We start from the raw sequence: 25,524 nt of genomic DNA, 5'->3' as shown, positions 1-25,524 counted from the left end.
TGTGTAGTTCCGCAACAGCTGGAGGGCCATAGTTTGGATCCCCGCTTTACAGGGTAGTTATTATAGGGCTTATAATGGGGGTGGGAGCAGATTTAAGATTAACTAGGTTTTGACCGGACTTCTACTTTAAAGTCACTACACAGAGTGCTCCCAAGTATGCAAGTTGGCTAGTTAGTTAGCTCTACTTCATGTAAACAAAGGGGTTATTGTACTAAAGGCAAACCCACAATGCACTACAAGTGCACTTGGAATTGCAGTCACTGTAGATCTGGTGGGAAGATCTGAAATTATGGGAAGCTCTGCTGATTTCTATCATCCAATCATGTGTAAGCAAAATGTGTTTTTTTTTAAATTTTCCTTGCATGTCCCTCTCAGAACGACAGCAACAATTTTGGGGATAAAGTAAAGAATGCGCTTTCGTTAGTGTACAGTGGATTTGCCTTTAGTAAATAAACCCCAAAGCTATAAGGAATCTGTATGTTCTCCCTGTAAAAAAAAGTACAAAAAAATGTCAGCAACGCACTTGAACAAAAGAGCACTCTTTACTTTATCCCCTGTTAAAACCAGAAAAAACACATACAAGCCTATGAATTTTGTGCTATGAAACCCACTAATCGTGGCAGGCTGCTATGAGTAAAGACTTGTATAGTGTAAAATGTGGAAGCAAAGTTTTATCTGCGGATGCAATGAAGATGGCAACTATATTCGAGCAAGAGTATCAGTGCTTTGCATGCTTTTACCCATGGCTTTGGACTATTCAGTAATTTTTTCCCTGTGTTTGTGAGCTCCAGACTTTTCTCACTGGCTCCCACCCAAACTGTACCAGGAATCAACATATGACTATAAGGGCCAGTTCACACCATAGAAACACAGTCCAGATGCCTTTCTGCATGTGCATTTTTGACCATTCCAGTGCATTTTTTCCCCTTTTTTTGAAACCTTAAATAAGGACGTGTGTTCCAGTGCATTTTTAGAGTGTTTCAGAGTGTTTTGGAAACGTTTTACAGCGTTCCAGTACAGTCCAGTACAGTGCAGGAAAAATTCAGCGTGTTCTACTTTTTTTTTCTGCAACGCACTGGAACTGCAAGCACTGGTGTGAACTATGCTTCTGAAAACCAAATAAACTACTTTCCATGCATTTTTGATGCAGAGAAAAAAAAACACACTGGACTGCATGTGCTGTGAACTGGCCTTAAGAATGGTTTCAATTTCTCTGTAAAGTGCTCTGGACTGTAAATGCTATGAAATAAAGACATGCTGTAAGTGTATCCTCAGTACCTGTCCTCTGCAGCACTGCTACGGAAGGTGTCAGACAAGGTGTCTGTGTCGCTGTAAATCCTGCCAAGGTCAGTAAGTGTGCTCCTGCTGAGACTGGTACCCAACGAATATTTGTCATAGCAGTGCGATTCATTCTCTGTATTCTCATCCAGAGCTGGCTCCCAAACATGCATCTCCACTGGGCCGATGTTTCTCTGTACACGTCTGAGAGCTTTCACTCGCACCCTCTGCACATTATGGGTTACAACAGACATCATTTCTTCCCCTTCCAGTCCTATACAAACAAAATAATACGCATTCCATATTACAAATGTCTTCCTTTGTCTCAGAATTTAATTGCATCAAAAATAAACCAGTCACCCAATTAAAATGCAGCAATGTTTTCCCTGTAAAGAGTAAAGCCAATATTGACCTCTCCTACTGCCTACAGCTCAGTTAAGAAATGTTTATTTCTGGAACCAACACTTCTGTGAGTGTCAATTTCCTGGTCCTCCTTTTCACTCAGAAGTTCTTCCAAACCAAAAATCACTACTGTGTCCTGTGGTTGCATTAGGATCAGTAAGAGCAACTAGTGCAAGGGACACAGAAAAGTCACACTCGTGGAGTGTTGGTTTTAGGCTTTAAAGTGGTTGTAAACCCTTACAAACCACTTTGACCTAGAGGTAAGCCTAGATTAAGGCTTAACTGTAGGTCCAAGAAACATCTCCTAAACCTACACGGTTTAGGAGATATTTACTAAAAGACAGGCACAGCTGTCTATGGCGCATGCACCGTAGACAGCGGCGCGCAGGCGCACTATCGCCGTTAGCGGCATGCCGCTGCTAACGGCGATATGCTGTTAGTGGCAGCTCCCGTGCACATGCGCAGGAGTGAAGTCATCGCTGCTCCGGCGCTGTGAATGGCCGGAGCAGCGATACCCGGAAGGAAGATGGACACTCTGGACTACAGGGGACAGAGTTGACATTGCTGGCTCCTGTGTCAGGTAAGTCACACATAATGGGCTACTATGCGATGCATAGTAGCCCATTATGCTTTACCTTTGCAGGGAGACAAAGAGGAAGTAAACCCATCAGGGTTTACTTCCTCGTTAAGTACTGAGTCACTGACCCAGAACAAGCATTCAGCCATGTAGCCAAAACTCCTGATCTGCAAATGTGTTCTACATCTAGGATTCAAATTATTAAAGCCATTGGGTTACCATAATAGCCAAGCAACAAGCATTTTAAGGAGAATATCAGAAATGTAAGCCTTCATAATTCTGCGGAATTTTCTTTTTTCCAGTAGCATGTTAAACGTAAGATATTTTCTTCTATATGCTGCAATCTTTTAAGTTACTACAGTCCTTACACAACACAAAGACAATAGTATTTTTTAAATCATCTCCTTCAATGCTTATGCAGTGAAAATAATTTCTGCTCATGGAAGTGCACACTACCTTTAATCATAGAGTGCCGCAGTCGCTGCTGAACAGAATTAAATTTCTCTCTTAATGGAACACGGACATCATCAGGATGTGAAAATGCCTTTACCATGAACTCAGCAACCTGTAAGAAGCAAAGGCAGTCGAGTCAATAAAAATACATACTGCTCATAAGCTGCACCATATTGCCAGAATTCACAAGTATATAGGAAAAGATTTCATTTACGGTAATTTCAATTTTTTTTTTTTTTTTTTTATTACCAGTCCTTTAAAATGGGAACTGTATTGGTTCAGTATATATTTTATTTGTATTTATAATGGTCAGGACTAAAACACACAAAAAATTCTCCTTCGTAAGTTAGGCAAAGTTTAGATACATAATGTTATTTTCTTAATTTGCATTAAAAATAAAATTTTCAGGAAAATCTGTCCAGGGTCTACTACCTTATTATACTGTAGGTCCAAAGAGTAATGAAACACAGAGGTTTAACAAAGACAATTCTGAATAAAAATAAAAAAAAAAACACAAAAAAAAAAATCTGTGAGAGTAAGCGAAGAGTAAAAAAAAAAAAAAAACACATAGTACCTCTGTGTATCAGTACTTCTTGGGCCTGGAAGAAGGGAGTAGACTCCCAAAAGCTTGTCACAAAAAATGTACCGTTATTGCAAATAAAAACGTATACTGAATTCTGTTTTGTACAGAATTCAATTGGGGTTTTACTAGTGCACCAATATGGCTTCACTCACCTTACACTTGAAATCAGAAAGAGAGGGAGATTGAAAATGAGAGAGCAAGTGTTCAAGAGAACTGCAGTCTCCTCACATAATTTGTAATAAAAACATCTTTGCCATTCTGAAGCTTCACTCCAACCACTTTGCATATTATTTTATATATATATATATATATATATATATATATATATATATATATATATATATATATATATATATATATATATATATATATATATATATATATATATATATACTGTGATTCTTGCCAGATAGGCTGAAGAAATCTCCCTCCACTAAGTCTGGCTGCAACCATTTTAACTGTAGGCAGCTAAATCTGCTGCCTGTTCACTTCCTGGATTTGCACAGACACACAGAGGCACCCCTCCAGGTCTGCAGCTCTCATTGACGCTCTTATGACTCACACCCCCCCCCCTTCCTTTCAAACTCTCACAAGAGAGAGAGAGAGAAGAGAGACAGAGCTGTGCATGATGTCATAGGCCTAGGCTTTTTACCAGACAAGAAACCAGAAGTGAGCTGTAACAGATATTTACTGGCAGAAAAAAAAATGTTTTACTATTCAAAGTTAAAACAACAAGGGCAGAAAATGTAATAGATGGAAAGTTGAAAAAAAAACTGAAGGTCTGCTTTAAAGATAGAAAAGAGTGATAGGGAGAGACAGATAAAAAGCTAGGGAACAAGAGAAATAGTTAGAAATAGCAACAGTGAGAGTGAGTGAGATAGAATTTATATGAGAAAATGTCACTTTGTGCAATGCAATGACATTGCGTTGAACCCGACCTAATACCAGACAAGATTCAGCCCACTCCGGTGCCCATACGCTAGTTTTAGATTATTCTTGTAACTTGATAAGTAGACCTTTAATTGTCCCAGCTGTCATTCATTTCTTTGCAACATATACCAACCTTTTTCACAGGAGGGAGCTCACTGATAAGGCTCAGGATAATATCTTGTATCAGCTCCTCACAGTTTGCAACTCGAGTGAATGGCAGCATTCTACAAGCCCATTCCAGAGCTTCAAAACAATGCTCAGTCACACAGGAGTCATACTCTTCTGAGCTCTGGTGGAAAAGGGAAGAGATGTATTTTATTACATAACAAGTGGAGCATTCCAACTAATATCTCTGCCACAATCACAAGAAAGGCACTAAGCAGCAACACCCAATGTGCCCTCAGAAAAAAAAAAAAGCACAGGTGATCTCCCTTAAAGTGTTACCAAACCCACAACAGTTAAATCAGTCTGTATATGAAGCATATCATGCTTGTTATACTCACTGTGGAACTTAAGGGGTTAAGCCCCTGCATTGTGTAAAAAAGGCTGTTTTATCCTGTATGCACAAATCCTCTCTTCCTACACTATCTGAGGAGGGCCAGCTAACACAGGCAGGGTAGCCAACCTGCACATGCTCAGTTGTGTCTTTTATGCTGAAGAGAACATTTACTTGTTCTCAGAGCTAGCTAGGTCACATGATAATGGCGTCACACATGTGGTTATTTACACAGGCTATAGTGGAACTCTCCTTCTACCTGAACTCTCAGCACTGGAGGAACTGTGCAATTTATCATGTGACCGTGGTATACAGATCATCCAAAAAGGTATATAGCGGCAGTATTTTAATGTAAAAAGAAGATTTATAAGCTGGGGGCACTGTGGGGGGGTGCACTATTTTCATATTACTGGGTTTACTAACACTTTAGGACCCTTTCAAATAGTTGGAGTACTCAGAGATTTCCACCCATGCAGGGTGAGGGGTTCCCAGTTGATCAACCATAAAGAGGGAAAACAGACTTGCGGCTTTCTCTGGATTGTTAAATCCTGATATGGGACCCAGAATTCAGAGGCTCAGAAAGATATTGGGTGGGAAAGGACTTCCAACCTTGAATACAGGTATTTGGGACTTGGACGTGTTAGCCCACCTGCAAGAGAGGGCTGAAAAAGGGCAGAAAGCATTGAGTAGGTGTACGAGAGGTGTTGTGTGAAGCAGAGCGCTTGTGACTTTTCTTGACCAATGAAGCAGTTGGGAACTTCAAACCCCTGCTGTGGGACAGGCATATCCTGGTGGTGAGTAGCATCTTTATTTTGTGTACCAGGAGTGGGGACTGTTTTACTTATCCTTACTGAATGTAAGTGGTTTCATTTACCTTTTGAAAAATAAAAAACTGCTTTGCTTTTACCAACTTGGCTTGCTAGTAATCCAAAACACCCCCAAATATTATAATAATGGGGATATCACAGTACTCCTGGTAAAAATGGAAACGTATGCCTTTCTATCGAAACAAAGCCATAACCATTTTCTCCACTGTCCGCATCTACTTCCTGAACTAAAGCTTTCCCCTAGATGCAAATCCTGCAGCTTGTGCAGAAGCTTTTATTTCCTGGGCTGGACATGTTTATTTATTTTTTTCTTTTACAAAAGTTTTATTATTAATTAACAAGTTTACATTCCAATACAATAGGCTTTCATTCAGATTACAGTTCAGGTGTTTCACAGTATAGTGTTAATTAAAGCAGGCTGTTGCCAAAGTAATGCCAACATTTCCTGTGTCCGGGCTAACCCGGGTTTTCACATGACTGCAACAGAAGCGTGTCGTACAATACATAGACAGCCCATAGTAATCATCTACAGTAAATTGGTAAGACGAAAAAATAAGATGGAGAGAAGAAGATGTTCTAAGAGTCAAGAGCTGATTAAAAGAGATTGTAGAATGAAAAGCAGGGGAGGAGTAGTGAAAAAAAAAAAGAGAAGGAAGGGGAGTCGAGGAAGAGAAGAGAATGGGTTCACAGGGTGTGCCCAACCGGTCCTTACATTGACAATATAGCAACATCGAATCTAGGAGAATAATGGTATGTGATCCAGGGTTGGCAGACACGTAGGAACTTGGCATGAGTGTCAGAAAGAACAGAAGACAATTTTTCATTGACCATAACATCATTCAGTCAGTTCTTGACTGTTTATTTTTTTTTTTTAAACAGATACTTATATAGCGCTGTCAATTTATGCAGCACTTTACATACATATATTGTACACAAACATCAGTCCCTGCTCTCAAGGAGTTTACAATCTAAGGTTCCTAACTCACATTCATACAACACATATTAGGGTCAATTTAGACAGGAGCCAATTAACCTACCAGCATGTCTTTGGAGTGCTAGAGGAAACTGGAGCACACGGAGGAAACCTGCGCAGACACATGGAGAACATGCAAACTCCAGCCAGATAGTTCCATGGTACATGGAATCTTATGTGATAGACAAACACAAAGTGGCACATAATTGTGACGTAGAAGGAAAATGATAAATGGTTTTCAAAATTTCTTAAAAATAAATATCTGGAAAGTGTGGCGTGCATTTGTAGTCAGCCCCTTTTACTCTGATACCCCTAACTAAAGTGGAACCAAATTGCCTTCAGAAGTCACCTAATTAGTAAGTAGAGTGTTTAATTTTAACTCAGTATAAATATAGCTGTTCTTTGAAGCCCTCAGAGGTTTGTTAGAGAACCTTAGTGAACAGCATCATGAAGGCCAAGGAACACACCAGACAGGTCAGGGATAAAGTTGTGGAAAAAGCAGGGTTAGGTTATTAAAAAAATATCCCAAGCTTTGAACATCTCACAGAGCACTGTTTACTCTATCATCCGAAAAGGGAAATAGTATGGCACAACTGCAAACCTACCAAGACATGGCCATCCACCTAAACTGACAGGCTAGGCAAGGAGAGCATTAATCAGATAAGCAGCCAAGAGGCCCATGGTAACTCTGGAGGAGCTGCAGAGATCCACAGCTCAGGTGGGAGAATCTGTCCACAGGACAACTATTAGTTGTGCACTCCACAAATCTGGCCTTTATGGAAGAGTGGCAAGAAGAAAGCCATTGTTGAAAGAAAGCCATAAGTCGTCCCGTTTGCAGTTTGCGAGAAGCCATGTGGGGGACACAGAAAACATGTGGAAGAAGGTGCTCTGGTCAGATGAGACCAAAATGTAACTTTTTGGCATAAAAGCAAAACGCTATGTGTGGCAGAAAACTAAGGGTCCTTTCACACGGGGCGGATCAGTGCTGATCCGCCCCGTGGATATCCGTTTGCTCAGCGGGGATCACTCTGTCGATCCCCGCTGAGCAGGGAGATGACAGGTCCGTCTCTGCACACTGCGCAGGGACAGACCTGTCACAGCGCCGCTCTCCCCTATGGGAGATCGGATGACGACAGACCGCAGTGTCCGTCGTCACCCGATCCGATCCGCAGACGGATGGAAAAATAGCTTTTTCCTCCGTCACACTTTTTTGGATCGGAGCGGGTCAGATGTCAGCGGACATGTCACCGCTGACATCCGACGCTCCATAGAGCTCTATGGAGCACCCGTTTAGGTCCGCCTGAAAAACTGACAGGCGAGCCTGAACGGATCGTCAGTGTGAAAGGGGCCTAACACTGCACATCACCCTGAACACACCATCCCCACCGTGAAACATGGTGGCAACAGCATCATGTTGTGGGGATACTTTTCTTCACCATGGACAGGGAAGCTTGTCAGAGTTGATGGGAAGATGGATGGAGCCAAATATTGGGCAATCTTAGAAGAAAACCTGTTAGAATCTGCAAAAGGCTTGAGATTGGGGCAGAGGTTCACCTTCCAGCAGGACAACGACCCTAAACATACAGCCAGAGCTACAAAAGAATGGTTTAGATCAAAGCATAGTCATGTGCTAGAGTGGCCTAGTCAAAGTCAAGACTAAAATCCAAGTAAGAATCTGTGACAAGACTTGAAAATTGCGGTTTACAGACGCTCTCCATTCAAACTGACAGAGTTTGAGCTATTTTGCAAAGAAGAATGGGCAAAACTTTCACTCTCTAGATGTGAAGCTAGTTAACACATCCCCAAAAAGACTTTCAGCTGTAATTGCAGCAAAAGGTGGTTTTAAAAAGCATTGACTCAGGAGGCTGTATATAAATGCAAGCCACACTTTTCATATATATTTATCATTTTCGTTCCATTTCACAATTATGTGCCACTTTGTGTTGGTCTATCACATAAAATCCCAATACAATACATTTATGTTTTTGGTTGAAACATGACAAAATGTGGAATTTTCAAAAGGCTATGAATACCTTTTCAAGGTACTGTAACTGGTGACTGCCCCTTCCTCTGGTTGCTTTTTTTGGCACAGCTTCCACAGTTCATTTTCTCTTAAAATCATGAGAAAGTCCTACAGTTCCTCGTCCCTACAGTGTTGAGTGTCTATAACTGCTTAACCACTTAAGGACCGGAAGATTTTCCACCTTAATGACCAGGCCATTTTTTGGTGATACAGCACTGCGTTGCTTTAACTGACAATTGCGTGGCCGTGCGATGTTGTACTCAAACAAAATTGACGTCCTTTTTTTCCCACAAATAGAGCTTTCTTTTAGTGGTATTTAATCACCTGTGCGGTTTTAATTTTTCGCGCTATAAAAAAAATGTATATATATATATTTTTTACTTTTTGCTATAATAAATATCACCAAAAATGTTTTTAAAAAACAAATTTCTTCATCAGTTTAGGCCAATGTGTATTCTACATATTCTTTGATAAAAAAAACAAAAAACGCAATAAGCATATATTGATTGGTTTGCTCAAACGTTATAGCATCTACAAACTAGGGAAGGATTTATGTCATTTTTTTTTTTTTTTTTTTACTAGTAATGGTAGTGATCTGCTATTTTTAGTGGTACTGCGACATTGCGTGGACAAATTGGACACTTTTGACACATTTTTTGGGACCATTAACATTTATACAGCAAACAGAGCTATAGAAATGCACGTGTAAATGTTACTGGTAGGGAAGGGGTTAACACTAGGGGGTGATCAAGGCATTAAATGTGTTCCCTCGCGTGTGTTTCTAACCGTATGGGGATGGGACTGACTGGGGGATGAGACATAATCGTTGTTCCTACTTACTAGGAACAAACAGTTTCCTCTCCCCTGTCAGAACAGGGATTAGTGTGTTTAAACACACAAATCCCCATTCTGGCTCTCGTGCCCGCGATTGCGCAAGCACATCGGGTCCCCCGCCTTGCAGCGCGTGCACACGCACCTGCTATGGCTTTTAAAGGGGCCGACGTACGGGTACGTTGCTTTGCGGTAATAAACCACTTTGCAAACATAAATGTGCGTGAGCTGGTCGGCAAGTGGTTAATTTGTTTGTCATCACCCTCCAGCAGGTCAAAAATGTCCCACACTCACAAGCAATATTCAAAATTAGGATCAACATTTGTCATATTTACACTATAACTATGGCTCCATGGTGTTCTATTTGTAATTACCATACAGCCAGCGGTCACCATTTTGCGACAATCAACATCGCAACAATTGGGTCAACAAAAAATAATAGTACCTTTTAAGCAGTAATCAAAACATTTTGGCATATTCTGCAACTATGACACCTCATGGATCAAATGAGAAAAAGCAAAATGCAAGTGCTCAGTCACAAACCCCAACAACAAAAGTTTAAATAGGTTCACTACAATACAGAATAGATCCTGTACCTTAAAGAGCTTGCCACTGTCTCTGGCTTTTTGGTATTTTCTGCAGCTCAATGATAATCTCTCACGTACATGCAGCATCCAGCACAGAGCACAAAGCTCACGAAAACATCCTATAAGAGACATCTGAAACTTTACATGTGAGACTGTAAAACTGCACTAAAGAAATGTAAATGTCAAACTGAAAAAAACTCATAGATTACAAAAGCCCAGGCCAAATGATAAAATATTGTAAAAAGAATGCCACTGGTTACTGAATAGCCACACACAGCTGTCATTTTAGTACAGCGCTATATATTCTTCTAGGGGTTCAATGGCAAAATATTTGTCTCCTGAACAAGGATTTCCTGGCTCACCTCCCCACTATCGAAACTTCTAAAGTTTAAAAGAGTAATGATTAAAGCTGAACTCCAGGAATGAAAACAGCTACCCCTGCAATGGGTCCCTGAAACATTAACTGCTCATTTTGTCTAGGGCACGATGATTAATATGATATATTAACCCAAAGGCCTCACTCCTGCAGGATTTCTGCTCTTCGAGAGACTGCTCCCCTGAAACCTCTTTACTTTGCTGCCTGACCATCGTCACATAAAATGTAGGATTATAAGTCTTGTACAGGTGGATGCCAAGGGCCCGTCCACATTTTAGAGGGTTGGACAGTGAAGGAGAGCACCGGCTGACATCAGAGAAAGGAATAAGGTAAAAGCAGCAATCGTTCCCTTAGCAAAAGAAGCAGTTAACTCTTACAGAGTGAAGGGATACTAGGATTTAGATAACAGAATTTTTCATTTACAGTACAGAACCCCATTTATGTTTACATTCGTGTGTGTGTGTGTGTGTGTATAAAATGTTCACCTTTTGGAGCATGTTACACCCATATGTAGGGTGTAACGTGTCAACGTGCTCCAGCAGTCCCTCATGTATAATGATTTTCACAAATTGTCTTCCTCACCTTACAGCGGGTTCTAAAGGCTCAATTTTTTTTCTTCAACCTTCTGTGTACAGCAGCCCCCCAATACTAACCTGGGTGCCATTGCGATCCAGCGATGTGCATGAGAGCCCTCCGATTCTCCGGGGACTCTCCCTTCTCACTGGCTGAGACAGCAGCGGAAGCCATTGGCACTTGTCAATCACAGCCAATGAGCAAATGAGCAAATGAGGAGAGAGAGAGAGAGAGGGGACAGGATCTGAATGGACATGCAGAGCAGTGGCTTGGGAGCGAATCCTTACAGCAAGCTGTTTGTTCTGTGTGCACTCGGCACGAGGGAATTGCCAGGAGCCGCGTGGGGCCCAAGAAGAGGATCGGGGGTGCACTGTGCAAAACCACTGGACAGAGGAAGTTAGTGTAAAATGTTTTTTTTTTAAATAACAAACAACTTGCCTTTAATATCACTTTAAATTAAACAACAGCACCATAGAGGTGTATGCAGGAGAACAGATGACTATTACAAGGTTCACAACAACTGACCCAAAGCTCACCTACTACACTGCAGGATACAAAATCTCCACCTGCTCCTGGCTTGAGAAATACAGTCCTGCCATTTGCATAATTAAGTAAAGTTTCTGGAAGCGGGCTCAGAGGAGGTAATGCACCCTTCGCACGAATCTAAAACAATAAGGAATAAATAAGTAAATGTAATTTGGGCTTAAATATACCAAAAACTATGTTGACACCCTTCCAAATAATTGAGTTCAGGTGGTTCCATTGAAGGGTACTCTTACAGCATACAAAGTCATTTAGGACAGCCATGTGTTAAGACATGGTTTAACAAGTTTGGTGTGGAGGGACTTGAGCGGCCTGCACAGAGTTTTGCCCGTAACCCTACTAAACTGGAAACCAACTGCAGCCAGATCTTCTAGCCCAACATCAATACTTGACCTCACAAATGGTCATTAGGCTAAATTGGCACAAATTTCCACAGACAGATTGTTTTGGAGCTGCCCCAACCTATGGCTGGACATTGAAAGCAGTAGAGTGATGAGCTCATCTCGCGGTCACTTCACTTTCTCTTTCTATCAGCACATGAACTTTCTGGGCCCTTGTGCTGCCTCTTACGCTCCAACCCTCCTGTACAGGGACTGCAAGAGGCTGATGCCAGATTAAATTCACCTTTCATTTAAACAATACATTCAATGATGTATTGATGAATATAGAGCTGTGCCAAACTGTCTTTCATATCTGGCTAGAGTTTAGGTTTAAGTGTATAACACAACATGCATGAATAACAAAATCTGTATTACATAGCAACTGTTTTACAAATCCATAAGGTTGAGTTATAAAAAAGAAAATGGAACCTTTTGCACAATTTTCCTTGCTCTTTTTATTTGCTTGATATACCACTGGGCAGCAGGAAGGGAACAGTGGGCTGCCCGTAACAGCAAAAGGATTCTCTGAAGAACCCCAGATAGCTTCTGACGACTCCGTTTCTCCATCTGTAACAGCAAATCACTTGGGTCTTCCTAAAACAAAGAGAAGGAAAAAAAAAGCACACACAAGCAAGATCAGACATAAAGTATCAAAGTAAATGATTAAGCCAGTAACGGTACTGTGCACAAATATGGCTTGCAGACTACAAAACGCTTTTGCATAGGACAGAATTCAAGTCATAATTTCTGATTTCCTACCTTAGTCTAAAAATATGATATCCAGTAAGTTTATAGGTGAAGTGGACTTCACACAAGGAACTACATTGCCCTCCACTAAACCTGTTTGAAGCACTGCAGATCCTTTAAAAAACAGAAGGCATCTACATATCTCTCTTCCATCAGATCCAAGAGATAATTAGTTTGTTCCTCAATTTAGGACAGGGGCCGAAGACATGCTAAGTTAGATATAGATATCTTTGGTGTTAAGAATTTTCAGCCCAATTGGTGAACATAGGTAGCCCCAGATATAAGCAGGCAACCGTTTTGGATTCCAGATTCTGCTTTATTCAATGTGTGCATTTGGTAGTAAAAGATGACCCTCAGATTTAATACTGTTGGAAATCCTACCAGTGAAAACTCAAAAAGGAGAAAACACCATTGCTAGACTCCAAAAGACAGCTATCATATGCAATAACAATAGAATATATATCAAACAATACTACACTAGGCATGCCTCCATTTTAATATCATTTATTGTACAAAAAAATATAACCCCCCCAGAAAACTCTCAAATCCCCTGCTTGAAGGAGAGCTCTCCTTGTTAAATTTTGATGGTTGTGTCAATCAGTCTTCCCTAGACCGTCCAGGTTACTGTCCCAAAGAGGGTAAGTGAGCCATTATAGTCAAAAGTGTACAAAACGCCGATCAGCCATAACATTAAGATGACCCTTCTTATACTGAGTAGGTGCCTCTTTTTTCCACCAAAACAGTCCTGACCACTTGAGGTATGGACACCACTAGACCTCTGAAGGTATACTGTGGCATCTGACACTTATCCATCAGCAGCAGATTTTTTAAGTCTTGTAAATTGTTTGGTGTTTTTCCTGCACATCTTACAGATGCACGATGGATTGAGATCTGGAGAATTTGGGAGTCAACACCTCAAACTTACTGACACATGCTCACCCTGCTCGGAGGCGAGTCGGCACAAAATACAAAATGGACTGATCCCCTTGTGCAGGGTACTCACCCAGTCACAGCTGCTGCAATCAAAGAAAAAAAGTCTGGATGGCTGCACTCCCAACCGAGATCCAAAAATGGCTTTATTAAAGTGGTTGTAAAGTTTTAAGGTTTTGCACCTTAATGTAGTTTATGAATTAAGGTAAAAAACCTTCTTTGCTGCAGCTGCCCCCCAGACCCCCCCCCCCCTTTTTCTTGCCCGAGCCCATCCGATCCAGCGATGTGGATGAGCCCAGCGGCTCCAGCCGCAGTTTCTGTCCTCAGTGGACAGATTTATAGCAGCGGGAGTCATCGGCCTCAGTTCCTCCAAAAAGAGTGTAGCCTAGAACCCAGTGAGGGAAACAGTTAAACACAGTGGTGCATGATCAGATATACCCCTAGACCTCTCTAACCCAGTAGAGGGCGGAGGCAGATGCAAAAATCAAATCAATCCTAGAAAGGGTTTTAACGGTGGTGGAGTGACAGTTAAATTCTTTATTATTAGAGTGGAGATGCCTCCAGACATCGGTCCAGTGACCCAGCTCACAAGGTCAGATCCCAGAGACACAGAGTGCACCCTATCCAGATCCGGGCAGGGAACCATGTTAACCAGTTGCCGACCGCCGCACGACGATGTACGTCGACAGAATGGCACGGGCAGGCATATGGGCGTACCTGTACGTCCCTGCCTTCCCGCGGGTGGGGGGCCCAATCGGGCCCCCCCCGGTGCCAGCGGCGGTCGGAATCCGTTCAGGAGCGATCCGGGATGAGGGGCGGCCATTCATTCATGGCCACCCCCTCGCGATCGCTCCTGACGAATGGAAGTGCAGCGTGACATCACTTCCTCTCCTGTAATGTAAACACAGGCAGAGGAAGTGATGTAATCTTTCCTCCGTGTCGGTATTTTTCGTTCCGGGAACCGAGGAGAGAGGATCGGTGAGTTGCACCAACACTACACTACACAGTAGAACATGCCAGGCACACTCTCACCCCCCCCTTCACCCCCCGATCACCCCCCCAATCACCCCTGCCCCCCCAGTCACAGTGACACCAATTGCATTTTTTTTTTTTTTTGCATTGGTGTCATTTGTGACTGTAATAACTGTTAGGGCAATTAGGGTTAGCCCCCTTTAGTTCTAAGGTACCCCCTAACCCCCCCAATAAAGGTTTAACCCCGCGATCACCCCCCGTCGCCAGTGTCACTAAGGCTAGGTTCACATTGCAGCGGTTTATGAGAACGGATGTGATTCGCACCGCACTGCAGTGCAAATCACATCCGATCTCTGTGCGATTCGAGTTCAGCCATACAGATAGTATGGCTGAATTCGCATCGCACCCGCCGCAAACTCGCACGGGACCCTTTTTTTGGTCCGCAGCAGAATCGGATCGCATGGGTGTTCACACCATGCGATCCGATTCCTGTCCGAGTTTGCAGATCGCACTGCGATATGCGAACTGATCTGGGGGTGTCATTAACATTTCACTGACACTCCCAGCAGTTCGCATAGGGCAGTGTGATGCGGGAACCCACCGCGGATTCGTGGCGTTCCCGCATCGCTCCAGTGTGAACCCAGCCTAATAAGCGATCGTTTTTCTGATCGCTGTATTAGTGTCACAGGTGACGCTAGTTAGGCAGGTAGGTATTTAGGTTTGCCGCAGCTTTTTATAGCGTCAGGGACCCCCATATACTACCGCATAAAGACCCCTGATTGCCCCCTAGTTAACCCTTTCACCAGTGATCACCATATAACTGTTACAGGTGACGCTGGTTGGTTAGTTATTTTTTTATAGTTTCAGGGCACCCGCCATTTATTACCTAATAAAGGTTTAACCCCCTGATCACCCGGCGGGTGATATAAGTTTGAGGGTCAGATAAGGTCTGCGTCGCCCCAGGCAGCGTCAGGTTAGTGCCAGTACTGCTAACACCCACGCACAAAGCATACACCTCCCTTAGTAATATAGTATCTGATCAGATCTATATTAGCGTCGCCAGCAGTTTAGGTTTCCCAAAACGCATTGTTAGCAGGATCAGCCCAGATACCTGCTAGCACCTGCGTTTAGCCCCTCCGCCAAGCCCAGCCCAGCCCAGCCCACCCAAGTGCAGTATCAATCGATCACTGTCACTTACAAAACACAACACACATAACTGCAGCGTTCGCAGAGTCAGGCCTGATCCCTGCGATCGCTAACAGTTTGTTTTGATACAGTCGCTGACAGCCTATGTGCTTTTTTACCTGTGAATCTCACTAGTGTACCCCTAAATTTAGGGGTGTCTACTTTCCAAAATGGGGTCATTTGGGGGGGGGGGTTGTGCCATCTTGGCATTTTATGGCCTTCAAAACTGCGATAGGTAGTGAGGAGTAAAATCAAAAATTTACACCCTTAGAAATCCTGAAGGCAGTGCTTGGTTTTCGGGCCCCGTACGCGGCTAGGCTCCCAAAAAATCCCACACATGTGGTATCCCCGTACTCAGGAGAAGCAGCAGAATTTATTTTGGGGTGTCATTTCACATATGCCCATGGCATGTGTGAGCAATATATCATTTAGTGACAACTTTGTGAAAAAAAAAAAAAAGTTTGTAATATTCCCGCAACTTGTGGCAAAATATAAAATATTCCATGGACTCAACATGCCTCTCAGCAAATAGCTTGGGGTGTCTACTTTCTAAAATGGGGTCATTTGTGGGGGTTTTGTGCCATCTTGGCATTTTATGGCCTTCAAAACTGTAATAGGTAGTGAGGAGTGGAGTCAAAAATTTACGCTCTTAGAAAGCCTGAAGGCGGTGCTTGGATTTCGGGGCCCCGTACGCGGCTAGGCTCCCAAAAAGTCCCACATATGTGGTATCCCCGTACTCAGGAGAAGCAGCAGAATTTATTTTGGGGTGTCATTTCACATATGCCCATAGCATGTGTGAGCAATATATCATTTAGTGACAACTTTGTGAAAAAATAAATAAAATAAATAAAAGTTTGTAATTTTCCCGCAACTTGTGGCAAAATATAAAATATTCCATGGACTCAACATGCCTCTCAGCAAATAGCTTGGGGTGTCTACTTTCTAAAATGGGGTAATTTGTGGGTGTTTTGTGCCATCTTGGCATTTTATGGCCTTCAAAACTGTGTGATAGGTAGTGAGGAGTGAAATTACAAATGTATGCCCTTAGAAATCCTGAAGGCGGTGCTTGGTTTTCGGGGCCCCGTACGCGGCTAGGCTTCCAAAAAGTCGACCACATGTGGTATCCCCGTACTCAGAAGAAGCAGCAGAATGTATTTTGGGGTACAATTCCACATATAACCATGGCATGTGTGAGCAATATATCATTTAGTGACAACTTTGTGTAAAAAAAAAAAAAAGATTTTTTTTTTTTGTCATTATTCAATCGCTTAAGGCAAAAAAATAAAATATTCAATGGGCTCAACATGCCTCTTATCAATTTCCTTAGGGTGTCTACTTTCCAAAATGGGGTCATTTGGGGGGGTTTTGTACTGCCCTGCCATTTTAGCACCTCAAGAAATGAGATAGGCAGTCATAAACTAAAAGCTGCGTAAATTCCAGAAAACGTACCTTAGTTTGTAGATGTGACAACTTTTGCGCAAACCAATAAATATACAGTTATTGACTTTTTTTTTACCAAAGACATGTGGCTGAATACATTTTGGCCTAAATGTATGACTAAAATTTAGTTTATTGGATTTTTCTAATAACAAAAATTAGAAAATATCATTTTTTTTTCTAAATTTGCGGTCTTTTTACATTTATATCGCAAAAAATAAAAATCGCAGTCAGTCAAATACCTTTAAAGAAAGCTCTATTTGTGGTAAAAAAAGGACGCAAATTTTGTTTGGGTACAACATTGCATGACCGCGCAATTACCAGTTAAAGCAGCGCAGTGCCAAATTGTAAAAAGACCTCTGGTCATTGACCAGCAAAATGGTCCGGTCTGAAAGTGGTTAAAATCACTCATGAAGAAAATCTCATTAGTATCATAAATCAACAAGATTTGCTTTATTGAAGTAGGAACATGTATGGAAGCCGGAGGGGGGGATCTAAATCCCGACAAAGCACCATAGATTTATCATATATTCGAGCATGGAGAATTACGTATCTACCATACGGCTCCATACGAACATCCAAAGCATGACATGGATGGAATTTCCTCACTAAAATACTTACACCCTGTGCATAGCTAGAGTAAGTGGCATGGTATGAAGAACCCATCCATGGCCGTCTCAATCCCAGGGTTCTAGAGCCCTGGAGATGCATCTCCTGTAGGATACAGATCTGGGGGTTATATTTCTGCAGATACTTAAAAACTAAGGAATGTTTGACCGTTGAGTTTAGACCATGGACATTCCACACTACTATAGAAACTTGCGACATTGGAAAGCCAGTGACCAAAGTTTAGCCAGGGATTTAACCATAAAAAACCAAACCCATATAACCTTGGACCCGGATGGTAAACACCCCCCTTAGATAAGTGGACATCAAGTTATGTTCCAAGAAGAGCAAACATCTGCAAAGTATATATTGGTAAGTAATATTCATCACCCATAAACAGAAAATACTTAGAACTAAAACATGACAAACAAAAGGAAAAGGAGACACAAAAAACAGTTCACCTGACTACGTCAGGAGCACATACTTGGGTTGCACTAACGCCACGTACACATGACCTGACTTTCCGGCAAACTAGGTCCGACTGTCATCCCGACGGACTTTCGAAAGAACGGACTTGCCCACACAGGTTCATTTTGAACGCAATGTTCCGTTCGTTTTGAATGCGATGGAGTAAGACGGGATTAAAAAAAAAAAATGAAGTTCAATAGCCAGTAGTCAATAGCTTCCCTTGCATCGTATTTGGTCCATCGGACCAGCATACAGAAGAACGGTTTTCCCGATTTTTTAAATGAAAAACGATCGGATTAGCCCACACACGGTCGGAATGTCCGACGGACTGATTCCGTCAGACATAGTCTGCCGGAAAGTCAAAAACTAGAAAGGCACAACGGGTGCATTATAATTCCACTCCTGGAAAGTTAAGGTGCCTCATTAGGGGTGCAGCACAGTGCAGATCAGCAATACTGTGCTGGCATTAAAAAACATCAGGCAAAGATTAAATGAACTCAGAAATCCTAGGATCAGCGATGAGGCGGCAGGGTGTCAAGCCAGGCAGAGGCTTCCCTTGGGGAGGTGAAAGATAGGATTTTTTTTGTCATATTTACCTGTAAAATCCTTTTCTTTTTCATACATCATGGGACACAGAATCAGGCTTAATATATATTACCTACTGGGACATCCCAGAGCAATAGCCTTGAGGGGAGGGAGACACCGTGCCAAACAATAGCCATCAGAACTTATACGGCAGCCCGTAGTACACTGTGGCCAAAAGGCGAATCCTCGGCTGCTCGGACATCTATTTGATAAAATTTTGTGAACATATGCACTGAAGACCAGGTAGCAGCCTTACAAATCTGAGCTACAGATACCTGATGGCGAAAAGCCCAGGAGGTTCCTACACCCCTGGTAGAATGAGCTCTCATCCTAAAGGGGGGAGCTTTACGTTTCAGACCTTAGGCCTGAATGACCAATTAATGGACCCAATTGGCAATGGAAGCTGGCTGCCCTTTCTTGGGTCCTTTTGTAAAACAAAATAGGAGTTTGATCCTCGGATCTCCACAGATCGAGATAAAGAAACCTTGGCTGCCTGGACAACATCCAAAGTATGCAGTTGCCTCTCTTCCACCGAACAAGGCTAATAGAAAAAAAGGCAAAATAATGTCCTGATTTAAATGAAAGGCTGACACCACATTTGACAAAAATGATGCAATAGGTCGTAACACGACCCTGTCATGGTGAAGGATCAAGTATGGTTCCCTTCATGAAAGGGCCGCAAACCAGGGAGTACGGTCTCCATAGAACTTTTCGAGCATCTGCTGCGATTGCCAGAGGATCCCTTGTTCAGGACACAAATTGCTGTAGCTTGTTGCTGAATCTGAATGCCAATTGATCGACCTGTGGCCATCCTCAAAGCTGGTAAATTTCCTGGAACACCCCTGGGTGTAGGGACCATTCCCCCGGGGCAGATCTTCTGGCAGCTGAGATAATCTGCCTTCCAGTTCTTTACTCCAGGAATATGGACTGCCGATATCATTGGCCCATGTCCCTCTACCCAGGCTAGTATTAGAGCTGCACGATTCTGTCTAACATGAGAATAGCGTTTTTTTTTGCTTAGAAGATAGATCATGATTCTCTTTCACATTAACCAATTCGGCCCCAGAAGAATTTACCCCCTTCCTGACCAGAGCACTTTTTGCAATTCGGCACTGCGTCGCTTTAACTGACAATTGTGTAGTGGTGCGACGTGGCTCTCAAACAAAATTGATGTCTTTTTTTTTCCACAAATAGAGCTTTCTTTCGGTGGTATTTGATCACCCCTGTGATGAGATAAGCACATTGGATAATCCAGGGCTTTTCCTCTTCTGATCCAGGCCAACAAGATGTCTGGAGGCCTGGAATGGAACTTGGCATAGGGTAATGACTCGAAGGAGGATACCATCCCCCCTAGAAGACTCGTACAGAGCCGAATGGTGGGTTGTCTGGTGCCCCTTATCTGATGCACCTGAACCTTTAGGGCACAGATCCTTAAGGGTGTCGAGAATATTCTTGCTTGAACCGTATCTAGGATCAGATCTAAATATTTTAGACTTTGAGCTGGTTTCAAGGCTGACCTTTCGGTATTTATGGTCCAGCCTAAGCTTTTCAAATACCGCACTGTGTATATTATTCTCGGTTCTAGAGCCTGTAAGGAGTGATTTCTGAGTAGGAAGTCGTCCAGATACCCGAGCACCAGGATCCCATGGGCCCTTAAAAGACCCAGTACTGGAGCTAGGACCTTTACGGACACCCAGGGAGCTGTACCCAGCCCATAGGGTAGAGCCACAAACTGAAAATATATTTGTCCAAATAATCACCAAATAAACTATCCCAATGAAAAATGAAACCTGCCAATAACTTTTTACAAGGAAGCTTAGCTGACCAGTTCTTAAGCCATAAGAGTCTGCACATATGTACAGATGAGAGAGCCAAACGAGAAACCTGCTGTATTGAATCCTTTAAGGCATTAATAGCAAAACACAGTGCTCGAGAAATATGTCTTACTTTAAGGCAGATCATCCTCCTGGTTAGGCCTATCAGGCCCTTTGACCTGATTCTTTACGGACTGGCAGATACCAATTGCTGCCACAGCTGGCTGAATAGCTGAACTGGCCAAAGAAAAGGAAGCCTTTAATAATTACTCCAATGTCTTAGCAACAGGGTCTTTCAAACCCTGTGCGTTATCTACCAGACAAGTTAAGTTCTTGTTTAAGAAAGAGACTGCTGCATCTACTGCTGGCATGCTCCATTTTTTTATGAACTTTTCATCCATGGGATATAAAAGGGAAAACCTTTAGGAGGAAGACTAATCCTGTCAGGATGTTTCCAATCAGCATACACCGCCTGTTCCAAGAGGGGGTGTAGAGGGAAAGCTTGTGTGGTCATGTGCTGATGGACAACCAGGTGGCCTTAAATTTAATATAATCCTTTGTAAATCATCTCACTAAACCCCATATGTAAAAAACAAAAAACAAAAAAAAACAGCACCTCATGCATAATTGTGTGTAAGGTCATATTCAAAGTTCAACCCCGCTGGAATTTTGGTTTGAACATGAAAAATCCAGAACATTTTGCGGTTGCAAAGAATTCTGAATAAATCTCCTCCCCTCCTAGGGACAGTGTAGTGACCCTTTTAATACCCTGTATCTGCAATGCAGAGGTATTGCCCCCATGATCATTAAGGTGTCTTGATACGTTATTTCCATGTTTTTTCTCAATGTTGTATAAATGGTCATGGAGACAATCCTCAACCTTCTGGTGGTTCTGCCAACATATTGAATGGCACATACTTTGCAAGTAATCACCTGGGTTGTTTGGCCAGATATAAAGATTGGTTAGCTGATATGACAGTCTGGTTTTGATAAAGCACCGCTTTTGTGTGAAACAAGATAGCCTCCCTTCCCTGCTTGTACATGTTGTGCTCCTTATGATTTTACATTAATAAAGGCATTTTTGGATTTCAGTTGGGAGTGCAGCCATCCAGACTTTTTACCTTAAACTCACTGTTGTGTCCCATTCTAGAACAATTTTTTGCAGCATGGCAGCGAGCATTTTATGGCTGAAAGAAGCCACTGCTATCTGGAAATACGGTTTCCATGAAGGGGTGTTCTTTGTCTGCAACGATGTTTAGGTAGGCAATACGTTTCAAAGTAACATCCACATAAATAAAAGGACCCAAGGTTTCCCAGCAGAACATTGCCCAAAGCATCACACTGGCCTTCTTCCCATACTGCATCCTGGTACCATCTCTTCTCCAGACAAGCGATGCACATGTACCAGCCCATTCACATGATGTAAAAGGAAATGTGATTTATCACACAAGGCCACGTTCATTCACTGCTCCATGGTCCAGTTCTCAGATGCCCGTTGTAGGCACTTTTGGCTCTGGACACAAGTCGGCAAAGGCACCCGACCAGTCTGTGGCTATGCAGTCCCATAGAATACAAACTGCAATGCCCATTCTTTGTGCTTTCAACACATCAACTTCAGAGACAATATGGTTACTCACTGCTTAATACATCCCACTGGCTTATAGTTGCCGTTGTAAATGGGATAACCAATGTTATTCACATAACCTGTTAATGGTCATAAAGTAATGGCTGATGAGTGTATCTTACAGCCTGACTACATCTTCTTACATATACTACATATATGTAACAGGAGGACCTACCTAGACTATCTTTTCTATTTGTATCCAATCAGGCAGGGCTATGCACTGCACAGATGTTGGTAGATCTAAAGGAAAAATTGTTTATTCAGATTGTAAATGTGTGTATTGAACTTTGAAGAAAGTAGGGCTCAGAAAGCATATAATCTTACTTCGCTAACTGACGAGGGCTGGGGGCAGTATAACGGTGGTGCTGGCAGGTACAGACGCTCTGGCACAAGACCCGGTAGCTTCCCGATGAGCTCTTTGGCCGACTCCATCAACTGGCCAAGGGTTTCGGTGAGAATTTCTGCATCAACCATTACAGCAGCCTTTAACATTTCTTGCACTGAAGTGAACAGTATATCTGCATCTTCTTCCTCAATAGGGTCTGAAAAGTAGCAAAATTAAAACAAATTAACATTTAAATTTTTCTCGGTCATAAATGTGCTAATCGCTTTAATAAGGAAGAACAAAGAGCAATGATGAGCAATATTTACTATTTTGAAATCAGATTGATGTGGATTTCACTGGTTGCTAAGCACTTTGCACCTACTGTAGTTCTTTGCTATAATGAATAGGCATTTCAATCAACTAACACTACACCACAAGGGACAAAAATAAAATAAAAAATTTGCTTTGATGGTTATACTTTATTACAGATCTTTTGCAGATAAATTGGCCAGCCGCTTTGTACAGGCATATAATTCTCTAATGCCACGTAGACATGATCGGAACTTTGGTCAGAAAAAGCTCTGATGATTTTCCCAACGGGATTTCCCTCAAGCCGTCTTGCATACACACAGTCACACCAAATTCCAACCGTGAAGAACGTGGTGACGTACAACAAGTACGACGGGACTAGAAAAAGGAAGTTCACTAGCCAGTAGCCAATAGTTTGCATCTCACTGTTGAATCTGAGCATGCGTCAGTTTTTGCTCGACGGAATTGCATACACACAAATGCATTTTTGAATAGGAATTTTTTCCGAGCGAAAAATTTAAAAAATGCTCTCAATCTTTTGCTGGCCGAAATTCGCCCAGCAAAAGCCCGATGGAGCATACACATGATAGCATTTTCCGACCAAAAGCTCTCATCGGTCTTTTGCTGCCAGAATTTCCGATCGCGTGTACGCAGCATTAGAGTAGGTCAAACAATGCTTGGGGACTTCTTACAGGCGAATATAACAGTTATACCAAAGGAGGGGAAGAACCCGGCAGTATGTTAGAGCTACCGGCCCATTTTGGTATTAAATATTGACTTGAACATTTTACTAAGATTTTAGCATCAAGAATAGCACAGTATTTAACCACTTCAGCCCCGGTTGAATTTACCCTCTTCCTGACCGGGCCATTTGTTGGGAAACGGCACTGCAACGCTTTAACTGACAATTGCTCAGTCGTGCAATGCTATACACAAACAAAATTTACGTCCTTTTTTTTCCCCACAAATAGAACTTTCTTTTGGTGGTATTTGATCACCTCTGCGTTTTTTTATTTTTTTGCGCTATAAACAAAAAAAGACCAACAATTTTGTAAAAAAATAACACAATTTTTTTTACTTTTTGCTATAATAAATATCCCAAAATTAAAAAAGAAAAAAAAAATTCTTCCTCAGTTTAGGCAGATACAGTGCATTGCGAAAGTATTCGGCCCCCTTGAACTTTTCAACCTTTTACCACATTTCAGGCTTCAAACATAAAGATATAAAAATTTTATTTTTTGTGAAGAATCACCAACAAGTGGGACACAATTGTGAAGTGGAACGAAATCTATTGGATACTTTGAACTTTTTTAGCAAATAAAAAAACTGAAAAGTGGTGCGTGCAAAATTATTCGTCCCCTTTACTTTCAGTGCAGCAAACTCACTCCAGAAGTTCAGCGAGGATCTCTGAATGATCCAATGTTGTCCTAAATGACTGATGGTGATAAATAGAATCCACCTGTGTGTAATCCAGTCTCTGTATAAATGCACCTGCTCTGTGATAGATTCAGGGTTCTGTTGAAAGCGCAGAGAGCATCATGAAGACCAAGGAACACACCAGGCAGGTCTGTAATACTGTTGTGGAGAAGTTTAAAGCTGGATTTGGATACAAAAAGATTTCCCAAGCTTTAAACATCCCAAGGAGCACTGTGCAAGCAATCATTTTGAAATGGAAGGAGTATCAGACCACTGCAAATCTACCAAGACCTGGCCGTCCCTCTAAACTTTCAGCTCAGACAAGGAGAAGACTGATCAGAGATGCAGCCAAGAGGCCCATGATCACTCTGGATGAACTGCAGAGAACTACAGCTGAGGTGGGAGAGTCTGTCCATAGGACAACAATCAGTCGTACACTGCACAAATCTGGCCTTTATGGAAGAGTGGCAAGAAGAAAGACATTTCTCAAAGATATCCATAAAAAGTCTCATCTAAAGTTTGCCACAAGCCACCTGGGAGACACACCAAACATGTGGAAGAAGGTGCTCTGGTCAGATGAAACCAAAATCGAACTTTTTGCCCACAATGCAAAACGATATGTTTGGCGTAAAAGCAACACAGCTCATCACCCTCAACACACCATCCCCACTGTCAAACATGGTGGTGGCAGCATCATGGTTTTGGCTTGCTTTTCTTCAGCAGGGACAGGGAAGATGGTTAAAATTGAGGGGAAGATGGATGCAGCCAAATACAGGACCATTCTGGATGAAAACCTGTTGGAGTCTGCAAAAGACCTGAAAATGGGACGGAGATTTATGTTCCAACAAGACAATGATCCCAAACATACAGCAAAATCTACAAAGGAATGGTTCACAAATAAACGTATCCAGGTGTTAGAATGGCCAAAGTCAAAGTCCAGACCTGAATCCAATCGAGAATCTGTGGAAAGAGCTGAAAACTGCTGTTCACAAACGCTCTCCATCCAACCTCACTGAGCTCGGGGCCGAATACTTTCGCAAGGCACTGTATATATTCTTCTACATATTTTTGGTTAAAAAAAATAAAAAAATCGCAATAAGAGTATACTGATTGATTTGCGCAAAAGTTATCACGTTTACAAAATAGAGGATAGATTTATGGCATTTTTATTATTTATTTTTTACTAGTAATGGCAGAGATCTGCAATTTTTTATCAGACACTTTTGACACTTTTTTGGGACCATTGACATTTATCTGTCTCCTCTCCCCTGTCA

At 42.1% G+C, this 25,524-nt stretch overlaps 1 protein-coding gene across 9 annotated transcripts in view; it reads right to left on the bottom strand.

The window, feature by feature from the left end:
* CPLANE1 (ciliogenesis and planar polarity effector complex subunit 1) overlaps positions 1–25,524 on the bottom strand; it is a 221,997-nt gene that overhangs the window by 113,210 nt on the left and 83,263 nt on the right. For all 9 annotated transcript variants that reach the window (XM_077462837.1, XM_077462838.1, XM_077462841.1 and 6 more), the window contains exons 19-25: positions 22,525–22,742; positions 12,262–12,426; positions 11,446–11,572; positions 9,970–10,079; positions 4,357–4,512; positions 2,714–2,822; positions 1,279–1,552 (exon numbers count right to left, since the gene is read on the bottom strand). In XM_077462837.1, coding sequence (XP_077318963.1) covers positions 1,279–1,552; positions 2,714–2,822; positions 4,357–4,512; positions 9,970–10,079; positions 11,446–11,572; positions 12,262–12,426; positions 22,525–22,742 — 1,159 coding nt within the window. The remainder of the gene's footprint in view (positions 1–1,278; positions 1,553–2,713; positions 2,823–4,356; positions 4,513–9,969; positions 10,080–11,445; positions 11,573–12,261; positions 12,427–22,524; positions 22,743–25,524) is intronic.

This window comes from Lithobates pipiens, unplaced genomic scaffold, assembly GCF_037356315.1.
Source record: "Lithobates pipiens isolate NorthernLeopardFrog02 unplaced genomic scaffold, aLitPip1_a1.2 Scaffold_3, whole genome shotgun sequence".
NCBI lineage: Eukaryota > Metazoa > Chordata > Amphibia > Anura > Ranidae > Lithobates > Lithobates pipiens.
Note: the sequence above shows the minus strand (reverse complement) of the source record. Positions and strands in the feature narration are given on the sequence as shown.